Source organism: Octodon degus, unplaced genomic scaffold (assembly GCF_000260255.1).
Source record: "Octodon degus isolate 3935 unplaced genomic scaffold, OctDeg1.0 scaffold00105, whole genome shotgun sequence".
Lineage (NCBI taxonomy): Eukaryota > Metazoa > Chordata > Mammalia > Rodentia > Octodontidae > Octodon > Octodon degus.
Window position 1 is genome coordinate 4,585,560 of NW_004524681.1, and position 16,750 is coordinate 4,602,309.

A 16,750-nucleotide genomic window follows, 5' to 3' on the forward strand; every position below is an offset into this window, starting at 1 on the left:
GTCCTTGTGCTTTGCCAAGCTTGTTCTAAGTAGGTGCTTTAGACCACTGAGCCATCTCACCAGCCCCAGTCCTTGGCTTTATAAGGCATGAAATATACATTTTGAGACCAACTTGAAGAGAACAAAATGAGAAATGATCTCGGAAGAGACCTGGGCATACACAGGGCCTTGGAACTCACGTCTATTAGCTTCTCGGTAAATCTATAAGAACATTGTCAGGGCAGAGGTAGGTGGAACCTATGTCCTTGACCCATCTTATTACTCTTCTACCATGCACACCATCTAGGCCATAGTTTGTGCTTTTGAACCTGATAAGGGTTTGTGTGCAGGAAATCCCAGAACGCTGTCCTGGCAGCTGCAGGATTCATTCTTGGTAGGGGAGGCACCAGAGTGACAGCATCCCATGGACACAGGAAGAGGTCTGAGGGTTCAGGAGCTGGAGTAGGGTCTGTGGAAGACTCGAGGGGTCACTTTGCAGGGCCACATCCTCCTGCAAAGGTCACCGCATTGCTCAAAGACACAAGTGCAGAAACGCACAAGGTCTTGCAGGGCAGCAAGATGGGGAGAGATCAGACAGAGCCGATGAGCCACCAGACCAGCTGGAGACCTGGGCCCCTCTGTCCACCCAGCTCCTCTCCCGTCCAGCTTTGGTCGTGGTCACCAGTTGGTTTGAGGTTGGACTTGAGAGGGTGCCCGCCCTTGCTGTCCTCTGCTCTCGACCCCACCCATCCCGGGCAGCCTCGAACCCCTCAGACAAGGGAAGCCCTGCAAGAACTGGGATGCGTGAATGAGTGCTGGTGGTGCTGGCACTCCTGTCCCTCTCCCCGATCATGGGGAGTCAAATACCAGCATGTAGGCTTTCTGTGTGTATGTGAGAAGTGCCGTGAGGAGCCATAACAGGAGCCACATCGGGCAAGGATGCGGTGAACGGGCCTTAGTTTCCCAGAGTTGTGTGGCATGGCTGCCTGCTTTGAAAGTGCCTGCTTGTCCCTAGAGGCTTCCTCTTGCCATGAGGTCTCCAGAGGGAAATAGCTCCCGGAAGCCCCCTGGTGCCAACTGTGTACCTGCTCTGCCCGCAGGTGGTTCACTGGCAGAGCCCCCACATGCATGCCTACTACCCAGCGCTCACCTCCTGGCCGTCCCTGCTGGGGGACATGCTGGCTGATGCCATCAACTGCCTGGGCTTCACCTGGGTGAGTAGCAACGGCTTTCGTCATAGGCAGCAGGGCAGGTGGCAGGAAGTGGCATCCTCAGGCACCCTCAGGTTCCTCCGTGGGAGTTCAAGTTACATAATAGCAATGCCAATTAAAAATAAAGAATACTGAGCTGGGCATAGTGATGCACGCCTATAATTCCAGCACTTGGGAGGCTGAGGCAGGAGAACTGCTGCGAGTTCAAGGCCAGCCTGGGCTACAAAATGAGTTGAAGGCCAACCTGAACTGCAGAGTGAGACCCTGTCTCAAAAAGAAAAAAAGAAAATCCTAACCATGTGAATCATGGCTGTGGTAGATTCTTGAAGCTTAATCTTTGAATGAGCTCCTCCAACCTCTTAATCCTGTGGGATCCCGAGCTCTGGCTCCATTGTCGAGATGAGGAAGCTGTAGTGTAAGTTACTTATCTTGCCGGGATCACGGCTTACACAGAAACAGATGAGATTTGAACCCAGATCTGGGGATTGCTACAGTTGTGGCCTGAACAAAGCACTGTGCTGACTGTCGGGTCCCAACTTTCCCTGGGCTCCCGCATCTGAGGAGTGTGAGCTACATCCTCAAACTTTGCTTCATAATCGCTCAGGCCCCACTTGGCTCAGATTGTGCCCAGAGCCACTGAAATGTCCTAAGCTGCAGACCTGAATGTTCCTGGGCAGTGGGGGTGGGGAGGAATAGAGCCAGGAGGGCGGTACAGGTTCATTCCTCCAGCACAGGCTGCTGTACTTCATCTCTTGGGGTCCTTCGGGTGCTTGGCAAGTCCCATCAGCTTCATCAGGGCCTGGCAAGGTTGGGGGTGCAGGGGCCGTCTGGGGCAGGGGGTGCACTGACCCAGCGTCTCTCCTCTCAGGCGTCCAGCCCCGCATGCACAGAGTTGGAAGTGAACATGATGGACTGGCTGGCCAAGATGTTGGGCCTCCCCGACCACTTCCTGCATGGCCACCCCGGCAGCCAAGGCGGCGGCGTCTTGCAGGTGCCTGAGGGGCATCGGCCTTGGGGCTCCCGCACCAGCTCCCCTAGGGGCCATGCATTTCCCAAATGTCACCCCAACTGTCTTGTCACCAGGATGGACCTCGCGTTGCCCTGCACTCTGCCCCCCTCATTCACACAGCTGCTGCCTCTACCCCTGCTCTGCTCTCCTTTGAGAGAAGCAACAGGCAGGCAGAACTCGCACTCTGAGCCCTCCACGGCTCAGGCTTCGTGGCCTGTGCTCACTCTCACAGCTGTGCTGTGCTGTCCCACTCTGGCCCCGCCCCTCCTGGATGGGGTGGGGAATCAGCAGCACCAGCCAGGCCCTGCTGCCCACCCACAGATAGTGCTTCTTCAACTGTTCCTTTTTGCATGACTGAAGCCACAGTGCTGTGGTCTGGCACCAGGGCTGTGGCACTGGGGGACCCCACACCCTTGACTGTTCTGCAATGTGCCCCTTTCCTGGTTTTATAATCCAGGAGGCAGAAATAGTCAGAGGATTGTCCCAGAGAATGGGGGTGAGGGCGCGATGAGTTCTTCTAGCCAATGAACACAGCCAGGTTGCCCTGAGAGGAGGAGCCACCAGGTCTCCTGGGCTCTGCCAGGGCGCTCACTCCCTGCCTGATGATGGCAGCAGTGAGACTGAAGTTCTGTCCTTCCAAGGAAGCCATACTGGTGACTGGCAGTCACATCCCCAGTGGCCTCCTTTGTTCATGACCCTTCCTCAGGTTTGGAGAATAAAGCTCAGAGAGGTTTCACAGAATGCCCTGGGCCACACGTCTGGCAAGCAGTAGAATGGGGATTCCAAACCAGGCCAGGCTAAAGCCAGTGACACCTCCTTCTCTAGTTCTCCACTATGTCCCATGACCGTTCTGGGTGTCATGTCCTCATCTGTAGTATGACAAGAAGTGTGACGACCTCAGAGTGGGGTGGTGGGGATCAGGGGAAATGACAGGAGGAGGAGGTGGCCTGCAAGCCATGAGCTGGGACACCACAGAAGGCTGTTGTTATGAATGTCATGGGGATTTGGCCCAGTCCACGGCCTGTACCAGTGCCTGCCAGGTTCGTAGTGGGATTCCATCCACTTGGGTCACCTGAGGATTCTGAGTAGCAAAGCCATGCATGACTGTGTGCATGAAAGGCAGGAGTCACGCAGACCCATGTATGATTGCTGTCGTGTCCTTGAAGTGCCCGTCGTGACCAGGGAAGGTTTGAGCCAACCCCTCCCCTCCCAGAGGAAGCTAAAGAGGAGCTCGTTGGCCTGGAGTCTTGCAGGAGGACAATGTTAGCATGAGGTCACAGAGCCACTGGCAATGAGACCAGGGCCAAGTTGCCAGCTCCCCTCCCACACAGCTTCTCTCTGGGATGTGCCCAGCTCCATTTCTGTACCTACTACCTGAGGGGGCATTTCCCTCCCTGCCCCCCCTTCACTTTTCTCTCAATGCTGTAGCTCAAACCCAGGACCTTGTAACCAAGGTCTGAGCTCCATCTCCGGTCCTGAGGCAAATTTGTTTTTAATAAGTTCTGCATGGGGTGCAACCTTATGCCCACGAAAGATGGAACATTCTGGAACATTCCTTCTCTCTTGTTCTGGTTTCTGGAGCATTCCTTTCTGGTCTAGAGATGTTGGTATTAGATGCAAACTTGCTTTCAGAATGCAGAGTAGGTGTGAGTCAGGGAGGAAGGTGGGATGCATAGGGAGAAGTGGTTACACACTCACATGCACATGTGCACACCCTCATGCACACACGCATGCATGTACACACACATGCAAGGGAAGCTTGAACCTGGGACACTGGGCCAGAGCACACAGCCTGGTACTCATCCTGCCCCTGCAGAGCACGGTCAGCGAGTCCACCTTGGTCGCTCTCCTGGCGGCAAGGAAGAACAAAATCCTGGAGATGCAAAACTCGGAGCCTGACACTGATGTGTCTTCCCTGAACGCCCGCCTCGTCGCCTATGCCTCCGACCAGGTGAGGTGTCCCACACTGTGTGGCCCTGCTCCCAGAGGCTTGGTCCTTGAGAAATGTCCTTTCGGCCTGAGCTCACAGGGTGCAGGGCAGCCTGGGCTGGGACTATGTCCCCTGGAGCCCTGGGGAGCCCAAGCTCAATGCTTGTGTTAGGGTCCTTGTCTTCAGCTTGGCAGTTTCTGGGTGTGCTCACCCTGGGGCTCCTCCACTAGTGGGGTTCCTGTCCCTCCTAGGCTCACTCCTCTGTGGAGAAGGCTGGCTTGATTTCTCTGGTGAAGATGAGATTCCTGCCTGTGGACGACAACTTCTCTCTCCGAGGGGAAGCCCTCCAGCAGGCCATCGAGGAAGACAGGCAGCGGGGCCTGGTGCCCGTGTTTGTAAGTCCGACCGGGTCCCTAAGCTTAGAGTGATAGGGTGCAGGAGCGTGGCACCACTCAGGTGTGCAGCTGGCTGTGGTAGCAGGCAGTGAAGTCCCAAATGCAACGATCTGATCCAAAAGCAAGAGCAGCTCTTTGCAGGTGTGTGAGGAAAGGAGGGGAAATGTCCGAGTGTTCTTGTACAGCCAGAGGGTGTGCTGCCTTGGAAACTTCTATTTTGAATATACATGTATCTGTGGACTGGGTTGCTCAGTCAGGTGCGTTTCCTGCTGTAGGTGACAGTAACAGAATGCAGTGTGACACAGGCATTGCTCTAGCAGGGTATGCAAGGTAGATCTAGTGTCAGAGGTGACTCGTCCAGCCCAGCGTGTCCCTGGAGCCCACTCTCCCGGGCTAACTTGCCTCTACCTCCCCCAGGTCTGTGCAACACTGGGGACCACTGGGGTCTGTGCCTTTGACTGCCTGTCCGAGCTGGGCCCCATCTGTGAGTATCCCCCTGTCTGGCTAGGAAGGCGAGAAATACATTTAAAAATGTTAATTCCGCTCTGCATTGGTTGGCCCTGTTATTTTTGGGCCTGGGGATAGGCAGGACATGATGGTAGAACAGGGTAGAGCAAGAGCGCTCACCTCACCAGAAGCCAGGGAGAGACAGGGAGGGAAAAAAGGAGGGAGAGGGGACAAGATCAGGGTCCCTTGGAGGGCACACTGGAAAAGGACCTACCCAGGCCCTGCCCCTTAATGGTTTTGCCACTTCCCGAGAGCGCCACCCTGTGGCTGAAGACTTTAAAGCACAGGCCTTTGGGAGACTTTCAAGATCCGAACTATTGCAGAGCCTGGGGTTTCCCTGTCCTCTTGTATGCTGAAATTCATTCAGGCCATGGTGAAGTCCTACTGTTCCACTTCAGCCAAGGAAAAGGGAAGGGGGATCCCAGGGGGAGAACCCCAAATAGCTTAGTCCCCAAGCAAGGAACCTCCGGGAGCTGGAGACACCTCCCGAGTGTGGTCTGGCCACGCTAGCGCTGCTTGCTGCGCGGGTGGGCGGCCGGCCTCTGGGCCTAGATGCTCTGGGTGGAAGCCATGGGGTGTTGACCCTTTGTCCACAGGGACGAAAGAGCTGGGGCGGGGTTTTGTAGACTCCCCTCGGGCAGCAGCGGCGCTTCCTCCGGCCCCAGCCGTCACCACAGCACCTGTCCTCCACCTCCTCGCTAAGCCTGTGGTCCTGTCCAGCGGTTCTCTCTGCGGCCCACGGCCAAGAGATGCCTTTCAGCTGGTGGTGGCAAGCAGGTGACACTTGCCTCCCCAGGTGCCAGGGAGGGGCTGTGGCTCCACATCGATGCTGCTTATGCGGGCACGGCCTTCCTGTGCCCTGAGTTCCGGGGGTTCCTGAAGGGCGTCGAGTTCGCCGACTCCTTCACCTTCAACCCGTCCAAGTGGATGATGGTGCACTTCGACTGCACGGGATTCTGGTGAGTGCCATGGCTGAGCCCGGGGTGCTGGAAGGCCTGGACCCCCGGGGACCTCGCCGTGACCCCCACCGGGACCCCGCAGGGTCAAGGACAAGCTGAAGCTGCAGCAGACCTTCGGTGTGAACCCCGTCTACCTCAGGCACGCCAACTCAGGCGCAGCCACCGACTTCATGGTGAGTGGCCAGAGGGGCGGGACTTGCAGGGTCCTGCACATGGTTCCTTTAGAAGGCCATCTGCTGGGAGCACATCCCCCCAAACTGCCACAGGACACCCTTGGCCTCAAGTAGCACCTCAGGAGACCTAAACCAACACTGGCCTTTGAGGCAGTGTGCAGATTTCCTGAATATTTATAGTCTCTTTGTCTTCTTCTCCAGCTTGGACACCCCATTCATTTCACTCCCCGGGAGCAGGGCAGGGTGTAGCTTCCCTGGAGTGGCAAGTAGCCCCTCTAAAGTGCTCTTATGGTGGGTCCTGGGCAGAGTCCCCACGGGGAGCTCTGAGTTCAGGACAAGCTCTCCCAGCCCCCCAAGGATCTGCCCTGGAAGGCAGATTCTGCAGGTTCTCCATTCCACATGAAGACGAGCCCTTCCTTTGCTTTTCGGGGTGAGAGGGCATACATATGCTACACATAGCATGGCCAGGGGATCCTGGAGGCCACCGCAGCTACGGCCCTTTGGGAAACTTCCTGGGCCTCGCAGAGCCCTGGCAGCCTCATCTCCAGCTCGTGGGCAGTGGCCCCCATTTCCAGGGTGCTGTGGGGCCCGACGGAGACGGAGATGCAGTCACTTAATACAGCGCCTCTTGGCACACACTGGGGTGACAGGAGGTGTCAGATCCCTAAAAGTTCGTCCTCTAAGTCACATAGCAAGTTGTCAGTCATGTAAGTGCTGTGGCCAGCCTGCCCATGTCGGGTCCTGGCTCTTCCCTCTACCAACCTGGGTGACCTCGGGCAGATGGCCCTGTGGCCAGGGCTCCTTCTCTGGGGAGTGGGGGTGGGCACGATGCTCTGGCTTCTGTGGTTAAGTGAGTCAGTACCTGGGAGCATAGGGCAGCACTTGAGGCCCAGGAGACTCGTTCCTGGTGAAGGAGTGAAGGTTCATGATTTTTTTGACAACTGGAGGTGTTGGGCTTTTAGCTCTAAAATAGCAGCTCCCTGTCACTTGATTTCACACTTTCTTGGGCCTGCTTACACTTCCTGGAGAAGAGAAGTTTTGGATCGGAATGGCAGGTGGGGAAGTCGTCGTGGGAGAGAAGCTTGGAGAGGTGACTAAAGATAGGCGGACAGTGGCTCTCGCTGTCTACTGCCCTTTCCGGTGAGTTCTTAGGCCTTTTTTTTTTTCTTTTGACTTAGAGTATCTCTGTGTAGTGCAGAGTGGCCTTGAACTTCCAGCTGGCTTTCACAGCGATCCTCTTGCCTCAGCCTCCCGAGAGCTGATATTACAGGTGTGCAGCACCATGCCCAGCCGCAGGAATTTTAAATTAAAAACAGTTCTGCAGCAGCCATTTTTAGAGCTAGGTTTTTTTTTTTTTGTTTTTTTTTGTTTTTTTTTTTAGCTAGGTTTTGTTCCTGAGCATGAAACGTTGCCCCTGTCCTAGTGTCCTCAGATCCTCGTAACCACCAGTGTCATCTAGCCCTGGCTCGTGTAGACTTTCAGGCTGGCTTTCCTGTTCATGGCCTGCATCTCAGGCTCTTCCTGCAGTTCGTTCCCATCAGCTTGGAGATTTTAACACTGCGGCCTCTTTTCCAGATAACTTCCAAAGCTGCGAACCTTTCCCCAGCAGTGGCTATTTTTGCTTCAACAAAGCTGCTGCTCTGCCCTCATCCTTTGCCCATCTCTAACCCTGTGGCGTTAGTTGTCAAGCCCATGAGGAAAGCGTGGGGCCTCTGACAGCTGCGGCTGGCCTCCAGGTATTCCCAGGGTCCTCCCAGCCGCTCTGGCCAGCCTGGGTCCTGGAGGCTGCAGTCTTCCATGGAAGCTCAGCCCTGCTCCCTGCCCAGCCAGCAAGCAAGCTGAACCCCAGGGGAGCAGACCCAGGGCTCAGTTCTCTGTGCCCTGGAGCCACCTAAAGTCAGGATTAGTTTCTGCACCACCTAAGTTGCCTTCCTCCTCATTGTCCTTGTTCTCCCTGCTGGCATGGAGACCCCCGTGACAGGTCCCAGAGGAGGCTGGGGCAGTCTCCAGTCAATGAAGAGCCCACATCAGCCTTCACAAGTCTTTCCTTCCTGGTCCAACGGAAACTGTTGGCTAAAGCTGCCCTTCTGGGTCAGGATGGATTGTGCTGGAAGAGTGACAAGAAGAGGAGCCACTGAGAATAAAGAAGACTGGGACGGAACCAGAGTTACAGTCATCTCAGCCGCTCCCTGTTCATTTGCCACTGAAAGAAGCGGGCTTGCCACACCCCCCGGACATCAGGACACTTAAAGTCTTAGCGCCCAGGGGTCCTCCTGCAGTGTCTGTTAGGTGGAGTAGACGCCTGGGTCCATGCTCGCTGGTGCCGTCCTGTTCTCTGGCTCGGGTGCCCTCTGCTGGCCAGCAGAAGCCCTTTCTCTGCAGACAGCTCGCTTAGCAATGGGGCTAGTGCTAGAAGCAGAGAAACGCCGTCCATCCCCGAGGGGTAACCTCACCACGATGCCTGGCTCAGAAAATGGGGTGGAGGATGAAGAAGAGGACACGTGTGAGGACTTGTCAGGCATTTGGTGGGCAGATCAGTATTTGACAAGGCAAATATTTATCTTCAGTTGAACAGAAATTGTGGAAGAGGGTGTGTATGTAGCCCAGACTAGCATGGGTGAAGTGTGCTCCCAACACTGAGAAAAGAACAAAAGAAAGAAAAAGAAAGAAAGAAAGAAAGAAAGAGGAAAGAAAGGAGAAAGGAAAGAAGTGTTGGGTGCTTTCTGTCATTTGGCAGAGAGGCTATGATAACTCACATTCCTCGTCAGAGTAACTGGGTATACTCTCCAAAGCCTTTGTTATGTTTTTAGATCTGATAAATTTTTCTAATGCTGGTTTGGAAATTTCTAGATCTATGGTAACTGCTCCTTTGAACTTTATTTATTTATTTTTTTGAAAGAGAATTATACCTTTATTCCTGTTTTGCCAATCAGGCAGGCTGAATAGTTTGCTTTTTGATGATCAGTCAAAGACACCAAATCCCATATCCTCCTCTGACTCCTCCGACTCTTCCTTGGTTTCCACCTTGGCTGGGCCGCTGCAGCAGCAGGAGCAGCGTGGTGGCTGCGGCAACAGGGGAGCAGCCACAAATGCAGGTGGATCAGCTAAGAAGGCCTTGACCTTTTCAGCAAGTGGGAAGGTGTAATCAGTCTCCACAGACAAAGCCAGGACCCGCTTGTACCCATTGATGATAGAATGGGGCACTGATGCAACAGCTGGGTAACCAATCTGCAGACAGACACGGGCAACATTGCGGACACCCTCCAGAAAGCGAGAATGCGGAGTTTCCTCTGTAATGTCAAGGTCTTCTGGGTTGTAGATGCTTCCATTTTCAAACACTTGCTGAATGATCAGCCCAAAGGAGAATGGGGAGATGTTCAAATGCTCAGGAGGGTTGCCTCGCTGGCTCCCACTTTGTCCCCAGTCTTAATCAGCTGTACTTCACTAAGGATTTCCGTGGTGCCCTGGAGATTTTAGTGGTGATGCCCACAGCCTGGAAGCAGGAGGTCTTCTCGGGCCCCAGACCAGTGTTCTAGGCAGGCACAGTGACTGCACATGGTGCAATGGCACCTGCACGGGCAGCAGCAGGCACCTTATTGGCCAGCAGCATATCCCTGATCTCACTGAGGTCCTGCTTGGTGAACATAAAGCCCACATTCCCCCGGATATGAGGCAACAGTTTCTCCAGAGCTGGGTTGTTTTCCAGATGTCCTCGGATGGCCTTGCGCATCATGGTATTCTTGCCCATCAGCACCACGGCCTTCCCTCGGAGGGACATTCGGATCTGCTGCATCTGCTTGGAGCCCACATTGTCTGCTCCCACAATGGAGCATTTTGGATAATCACCCAAAAGTTGGATGATCTTTAGGAAGTAATTCGATTTCCAGGTCGCCCTGTCTTCCCTGGGCATCACGGCGGTGCATCAGGGAGGGTTTAAAGACGATGTCACTCTCAGGAGGACGCCTGGAAAGAGCCACCTTTGAACTTTAAACTATTGAATTTAGTCACCAGAGCAAAGAGTCATAGTGAGAGAGAGGCAGAGACTTGGGTGCTTAATTGAAATCTGGAAGCTTGGGTGATGCCACTAAGGCCACAGCTGTGACAAGAGAAAGGCAGGACTGAGTAGGGGGCTCCATGAGGGTCACCTCTCCCTCCGGGGTCCTGGGCAGAGCGCAGCTGTTTATGGTCTAGTGAGCCAGGCTGACTGCCAAGCTCTCTGCACCTGAGGAGCGCTGTTCTTCTGTCTCAGGGATGGCAGTGAGCTGTCCCTGCTGAGGTCACACGGCTGGACGGGGCAGAGCCGGGGCAGAGACTCCATCTCCAGGGCTCCAGGGTCTTCGCTCTTAAGTACTCTACTCTCAACTAGGTGAAATGTCACAGAAATGCACAGTGAATGTGCAAGTGCTGAAGATGTATCACCGTAGAGGACCCAGGGCACGGATGTCCCTCGCCGCCCCTCGCACACACCATCCCAGTACTTTTGCCACTTTCCGGAGCAGCTCTGGAAGTCGTCTCCCCGGGGTGTCCTCAGTTGCGCTTCGTGGCTGCCTTGATTCAAAACATTGACCTTTTGTGGTCAGCTTGACTTTGAGAAGGGCCAGACATCACACAGGGCCAGGGCCCGTGAGGAAGGTGGAGGAGCACGCCGTGTTTCCGCGCTCAGCCTTCCTGTGCGTGGGGCTCGGCAGCAGCGGTCACACCTCACCAAGATGTGAAAAGGGACTTCCGGAGCCGCGGCAGGAGGGGCCAAGAATGCTGGGGCTCCCTGGGCTTGAAGTGGGGAAGGGAGAACTGACAGTAATGGCTCTTTTATTGTAATACTTTAGAAAGATGTAAATATTCACTGTATTTCTTGAACTCACATCTGGTGTGTGTGTGGGGGGGATGGGATGAATAGAAATAGAACTTTAACTTCTGCTGTTCAAGGAACTTAGGTTTGTTCCGAAAAAATAAAAATGTACTGCCACTGCTTGAACTTCCGTGCTGGGGTGAGACGTTTAAAGCAGCTCTGGAAGCAAGTGATCTCCTCCTTACGCCAAGGTCAGGGATTTGGTGTCCACTGGTCCTGCTGCGGGACAGGGCCGCCAGCTGTCATCACCGACAGAGCATCCTTTGGGTAACTTGCTGTGGCTGGCTCCTTAGCAACAGATCCGAGAGTCATGGCAACACCACCGGTCCCTGGAGGGCGGGCAGGCACCAGATGATGCCCAGGTGTGCTGTCTCTAACCATGGGCTCTCTCCTTCCTTTCTAGCACTGGCAGATCCCCCTGAGCCGGCGGTTTCGCTCTATTAAACTCTGGTTCGTGATTCGGTCCTTTGGGGTGAAGAATCTTCAAGCCCACGTCAGACACGTAGGTAGCACGTGCACCTTGGGGCTGAGCCTGGGTGCTTTTCTCTTCTCCTAAGGAGGAAGCCTCGCATCAAGTTTGTAGATCTGCCCTGGGGGCCCTGCTGTGTGGCTCAGTGTTGGGCCTGGCTTGCCCCTGGTGGCTATCTCTGTTCATCACGGGAGCCCTGAGCACAGCTTGTCCCTGGGGGCTGCCCGGTGTGTCTCCTCCCTGCTAATCCTTCTGCCGTCGCTGGGCCTTGGGGAGCTGTGGCTTGAGTTTTGCTTCTCTGAGTATTCTTTCTGGGGTCCTAGGTCACCCACTCAGTGACATGAAATTGATCTGCGAGGCTAGAGGTGTCACATAATAGCAAGAGGTAAACAGAAATCCTTTGATACAAGTTAATTTTATCTCTTCAGATTTATTGTGATTAGAATGATTATTATTCACAAAGTGCCTTTTACCTAGGAAATGGAGTGTTTCTTTAGAGTCTGTTTTTTTTTTTTTTTTTTTTTTGGTGGAACCAGGGATTGAACTGAGACCCTTGCGCTTGCCAGGGAAGCACTTATTCCATTGAGCCATCTCCCCAGCCCCTCATTAGAGTCTTACGACAGTGCTGAGGTGGGTCTGGCCACCCGGATGGTTGAGGCTCAGACCCAGCAACTGCGCACGAGCAGAGGGCCGGAGGCCTCATCCACACTTCCTATTTGCAGACGCTTTCTTTGTAGCTCTAGGCTTCCTTTTCTGTGCCAAGCTCTTGAGGTTGTGTCATATTTCTGTGTCATAGGGTAGTGCACTAGAATGGAACCTGGGCTTGATATTTATTTATTTTTCATGTATTTAGTACAGGGTCTACAGGGTCTCACTATACAGATCGGACTTGTAGTGATCCTTCCTGTTTTTCAGCCTCCCAAGCGCTGGGATTACAGGCGTGTGCCAACACGCCCAGTCTCAGCGGGCCCTGGGGGTGGGGCCAGCACAGCAGTCCGGGAATTGAACCCTGGTTCCTGCCTCTGCCTTAGCAGGTGCTTTAATCTGCTGAGCTATCTGGCTGGCCCTTGGATTTGACTTTTCATTCCATCCTTCCTATTTGGTGATCTTGGATAAATTACTTAATCTTTCTGTGTTTGTCTTCCTAATTTATAGAGTGGGAAAATGACAATACTGCTCCCAAAGGTTTATTGTGAGAATTTGGTGACATAAGTGATAGGTAGTTCTTAGCACAGGGCCCAATAGTTGAGCACTTAATGAATGTTGCCCCTCCCCTTCCATCTCCACACCTCCTTTTATGGTAATCCATTCTCATCCTCCTCCTCTCATGATCAAGGACTGGTGAACTTTCTCTGTAAGGAGCAGATAGTCAGCGTTTTGGCTTGGTGGGCCCTAAAGTCACTGTTGCAAGCTCTGCATTGTGGCACAAAGTCAACATGGAAAACACGTAACCACTAGTGTGTGGCTGCAGTGGCCCTACCCATTTATTCACAGGAAGTCATGTGGCACTGTCTGTCCTTGGCCCCTTGGTCAGGAATACGCAGGCCCTGGTCTCAGCCTTGGCCTCGTTGCCCACAGAGAGAGCTATGTGCTGTCCTCTGCTATTTGTGCAAAGAGCATGCATTGTAGGAGGAAGTGGAGCATGATGGGGGGAGAAGCCTTGTGGCAATGGGGACCTGTTCTGCTGCCAGGGCCTTGGGAAGTCACTTTCCCATGGCTCCACCTAGAAAATGAGAAAGAAGAACAAAGTGCCTGGATCTCTCTCCTACCACAAAGATAGCTTCTTTTTCTCCTTGCTCCAAAGGATCATTTCACATCCTTAGCCAGCCTGATTCCAGACCTGCAACTGTGACATCCTAATGGCTGTCATATAGACTTAAGAAAAACTTAGTCAGAAAGGCATTGAAGTTGGCAAGGCATGTATGGAAATCGGTGTGCAGAGAAAGACATGGGGAGAATCGTGACTCATCAAAAATGAAATGCGAGGTACAGAACAGCTAGAAAACAGCTAGAAGCATAGTTCCTCTGCCACAGTGGGCCTTAGGGCTTGCTGATGAAAGTTGTAGTGGTGGTGACTGAGACGGGAACAGCCACATCCTGGGGAGAAGAAGTTGCTACAGCCAGGCATGGTAGTGTCCATCTGCAATTCCAGCACTCTGGAAAGTTGAGTCAGGAGGACTATAAATTTAAACTCAGCCTGGGTAATGTAGTGGCTCAGCAAGACCTCTCAAGATATAAAGAGAAGAGTATGAATGGAGATGTAGTTCAGTGTGAAGGCCCTGAGTTCAATCCCCCAGGACTGCCCAAACAAGAGGGCAATTTATAAAATAATATAAATGTCAATGAACGATTAATATGATGATACAAAAATCTTAAAATTTTGGTGATAAAATGTAGCACTTCACCATATAACTCAGTGTGACCTTAAATAAATGCTGTGCAATTATTCTCACTTTTCCAGAACATTCTCCTCCTCCTAAGTGGAAGCTCTGTACTCACTAGGCACAAAGCCTATCTATCCATGGTGCCAGTGAGGATAATACATGAAATGTGTGTTCCATGGAATGTCAGCGCAAATGGAGCGCAAAGGCATTCAAGGGGCAAGCTGTGAAGACATCAGAGAAACAAGGGACCATGCAGCTCAGGATGAGGTCAGGTGGCTGCCAGCCTGTTCAAGGCCCATATAGCGTCTTCCTTCGGCAGACACTGCCTTGTGTGAGACACGTGGCCTGGGGGATGCAGAGCGCAGGCTTCCTTTGGGCCCTTACTTGCCCTTTCAACAGTTGAGAAGCTGTGAAGCCAGGATAGAGGCCAGGTTGCCTGAGTCACAGAACAGGGCTTCTGGGTCCTGGAGCTGAGGTGAAATTCTGCCCTGAGGTACAGTTGTCCACATGGCTCTGATGTGACAGCAAGTATGAAGCCGGTAGAAGTTGTCTAGCTCAGAATAGGAGCAAAGGCAAATAGCAAAGCTGGGCAGGCCAGAGCACCTCAGGTCTACGTGGTTCAGGGTGTTTCTCCCTGGTTTAAACCGTGCTGCCATGTGTGAAAGTCTGTGCACAGTTTGTCATTTCCCAAATACTAATCTGTGTTCTCTGTGTTTACAATTCCAGGGTATTGAGATGGCAAAGGTGTTTGAATCTTTGGTCAGAAATGATCCTTTCTTTGAAATTCCTGCCAAGAGGCACCTCGGCCTGGTGGTCTTCCGTCTAAAGGTAATGTCATTTTCTGTGGCCCCAGTGACTGGAGTTAGCTGCTGTTTCAAAGTAGCTGAGCGGCTGTTGAGTCACTCAGACATCCAAATGCTGGGCCTCTGGGAATGCTTCTTGGAACTGTGATGTAGACTTCACATTTCTTTATCCTTCAAACAGGGTCCTAATTGTCTCACAGAAAGTGTGTTAAAGGAAATAGCCAAAGATGGCCAACTCTTCGTCATCCCGGCCACCATCCAAAACAAGCTGATAATTCGTTTCACAGTGACATCCCAGTTCACCACCAGGGATGACATCCTAAGAGACTGGAATCTCATTCGCGATGCTGCTACCCTTGTCCTCAGTCAGCACTGCACGTCCCAGCCAAGCCCTCAAGCCAGAGGCTGCAGAGCCTTGGCCGGCGGAATGCCCCTCCCACCTGCCAATGGGGGAGGAGATGACCCAGCCCAGGCTCGGAAGATCATCAAGCAGCCTCAGCGTGTGGGCACCAGTCCTGTGAGGAGGGAAGACAGCTGCCATCTTGAAACCCTGGCGGACCCACTGGATGACTGCTTTTCAGAAGAGGCACCAGACGTCAACAAGCACAAGCTGTCTTCCTTCCTTTTCAGTTATTTGTCTGTGCAGAACAAGAAGAAGACGGTGCGGTCCCTCAGTTGCAACAGTGTGCCCATGAGCGCCCAGAAGCCCTTTCCTGCCGAGGGCTCGGCTAAGAGCGGGGGAGCCTCCCGGGTCAGGCTCTTCTCCAGGTTCCCAGAAGAGATGATGATGCTGAAGAAAAGTGCCTTCAAAAAGCTGATCAAGTTCTACAGCGTCCCCAGCTTTCCGGAATGCAGCTCGCAACGTGGGCTCCAGCTGCCCTGCTGCCCTCTGCAGGCCATGGTGTAGACCAGGCTGTGCAGCAGCTCCAAGGATATGCGCTTCAGGGAGTCTGTGAACCCCTCACGATTGTCTGCAGAGTCTGTGTGCTTGTGCGTGTGTGTGCATTTTTCTTGCCAGTGATACCATAATTTTGATCAGTTTCTCACAAGGCTCATGACCCACCACAGGATACAAGTAGAAAGTTTAAGGCAGAATGATCCAGAAGGTTCCAGAACTCGCCAGCAGCAAGGGCCAGGAGCAGCACACTGATGAGCAGCACCTGTGGTTCAGCTTGTCACGTGAACTACAACACTGAAATAAATCATGCTTGCTCCTCAGCCCGTGTGTCCTTGTGTGTGTGGCTTCACTGACTCCCGATGAACCAGGGTGTGTCCTGGCGTTTAAACACTTGTGATTTATAGATTCTGGCTTTCAGGGTGCTGAAGTTTGGGACTCGATGGTGGGACAGTGGGTTTGGAAGAGCCACGAGTGGTGAACAGGGAGGCAGCTTGTGTGTTTAAAGTGTAAGTTCGGAGCGGGATGCTACGGCCTGCAATGCCCGCTCAGAACCGTGTGGCTTGAAGCTGCGGCTTCCTTGTTACTAAACTTTCCTGGAACCACCTTAGCAAAGTCTTTAAAATAACCCCTGAATCCTAGCTTCCTGTGCTAAAAATCTTGGGCTAGTTGTCAGGGGCGAGCCAAGGCTTGTTTTTTTATTATTGTTACTGTTTTTTAGTCAGGGTTTTGCTATGTAGTATAGGTTGGCCTTGAAATTGCAACGAGCCCCAGCCTCAGGTCCCAAGTGGTGCGAGGACAGACCTGTGCCAGCATGCCTGGCTGCTTCGGGGTTCTGGCAGCTGCCCGGTGCTGTGACTGTGGGCAGCCCCGGTGAGGATGAGGCGGGCAGCCGAGAGGCTCTGTAGCGGGCCCGCGTCAGCCTTGTCAATAAGGAAGGCTTATTGCTACACCTGTTGTCAGGCTTCTGATTCAGGGGTCCGGGGTGGAGCCCAAGACAACGCGTGTCCTCAAAGCTAGGGACACTGCTGACCCTGTGGTCCTAGACCACAGCCAGGACCACTGGTCCGTGGAAATGCTGTCTTCCTACATGAGCCAGAGTGAGCTCAGAGCTGTCACTTCCCTGGGTGGCTTTGGGCACATCGCTGACTCTCAGGCCTCCGTGTTTTCCTTCTGTCAAATAAAGA

General features: G+C 53.3%; 2 protein-coding genes and 1 pseudogene across 3 annotated transcripts in view; 1 reads left to right on the forward strand and 2 right to left on the reverse strand.

The window, feature by feature from the left end:
* Hdc (histidine decarboxylase) overlaps nucleotides 1-15,846 on the forward strand; it is a 19,572-nt gene extending 3,726 nt beyond the window's left edge. The window contains exons 3-12 of the mRNA XM_004639007.2: nucleotides 1,080-1,193; nucleotides 2,059-2,181; nucleotides 4,016-4,150; nucleotides 4,381-4,524; nucleotides 4,942-5,008; nucleotides 5,828-5,990; nucleotides 6,073-6,163; nucleotides 11,416-11,514; nucleotides 14,592-14,693; nucleotides 14,850-15,846. Of these exons, the coding sequence (XP_004639064.1) occupies nucleotides 1,080-1,193; nucleotides 2,059-2,181; nucleotides 4,016-4,150; nucleotides 4,381-4,524; nucleotides 4,942-5,008; nucleotides 5,828-5,990; nucleotides 6,073-6,163; nucleotides 11,416-11,514; nucleotides 14,592-14,693; nucleotides 14,850-15,575 (1,764 nt within the window). The 3' untranslated portion in view covers nucleotides 15,576-15,846. The remainder of the gene's footprint in view (nucleotides 1-1,079; nucleotides 1,194-2,058; nucleotides 2,182-4,015; nucleotides 4,151-4,380; nucleotides 4,525-4,941; nucleotides 5,009-5,827; nucleotides 5,991-6,072; nucleotides 6,164-11,415; nucleotides 11,515-14,591; nucleotides 14,694-14,849) is intronic.
* LOC105743205 lies at nucleotides 9,125-10,075 on the reverse strand (annotated as a pseudogene). Its single transcript, XR_001117243.2, has one exon. The product of XR_001117243.2 is annotated as a 60S acidic ribosomal protein P0 pseudogene (transcript).
* The window catches only part of Slc27a2 (solute carrier family 27 member 2), a 45,872-nt gene continuing 41,627 nt past the window's right edge, over nucleotides 12,506-16,750 (reverse strand). Inside the window, exon 10 of the mRNA XM_023724025.1 lies at nucleotides 12,506-13,204. Coding sequence (XP_023579793.1) covers nucleotides 12,980-13,204 — 225 coding nt within the window. The 3' untranslated portion in view covers nucleotides 12,506-12,979. The remainder of the gene's footprint in view (nucleotides 13,205-16,750) is intronic.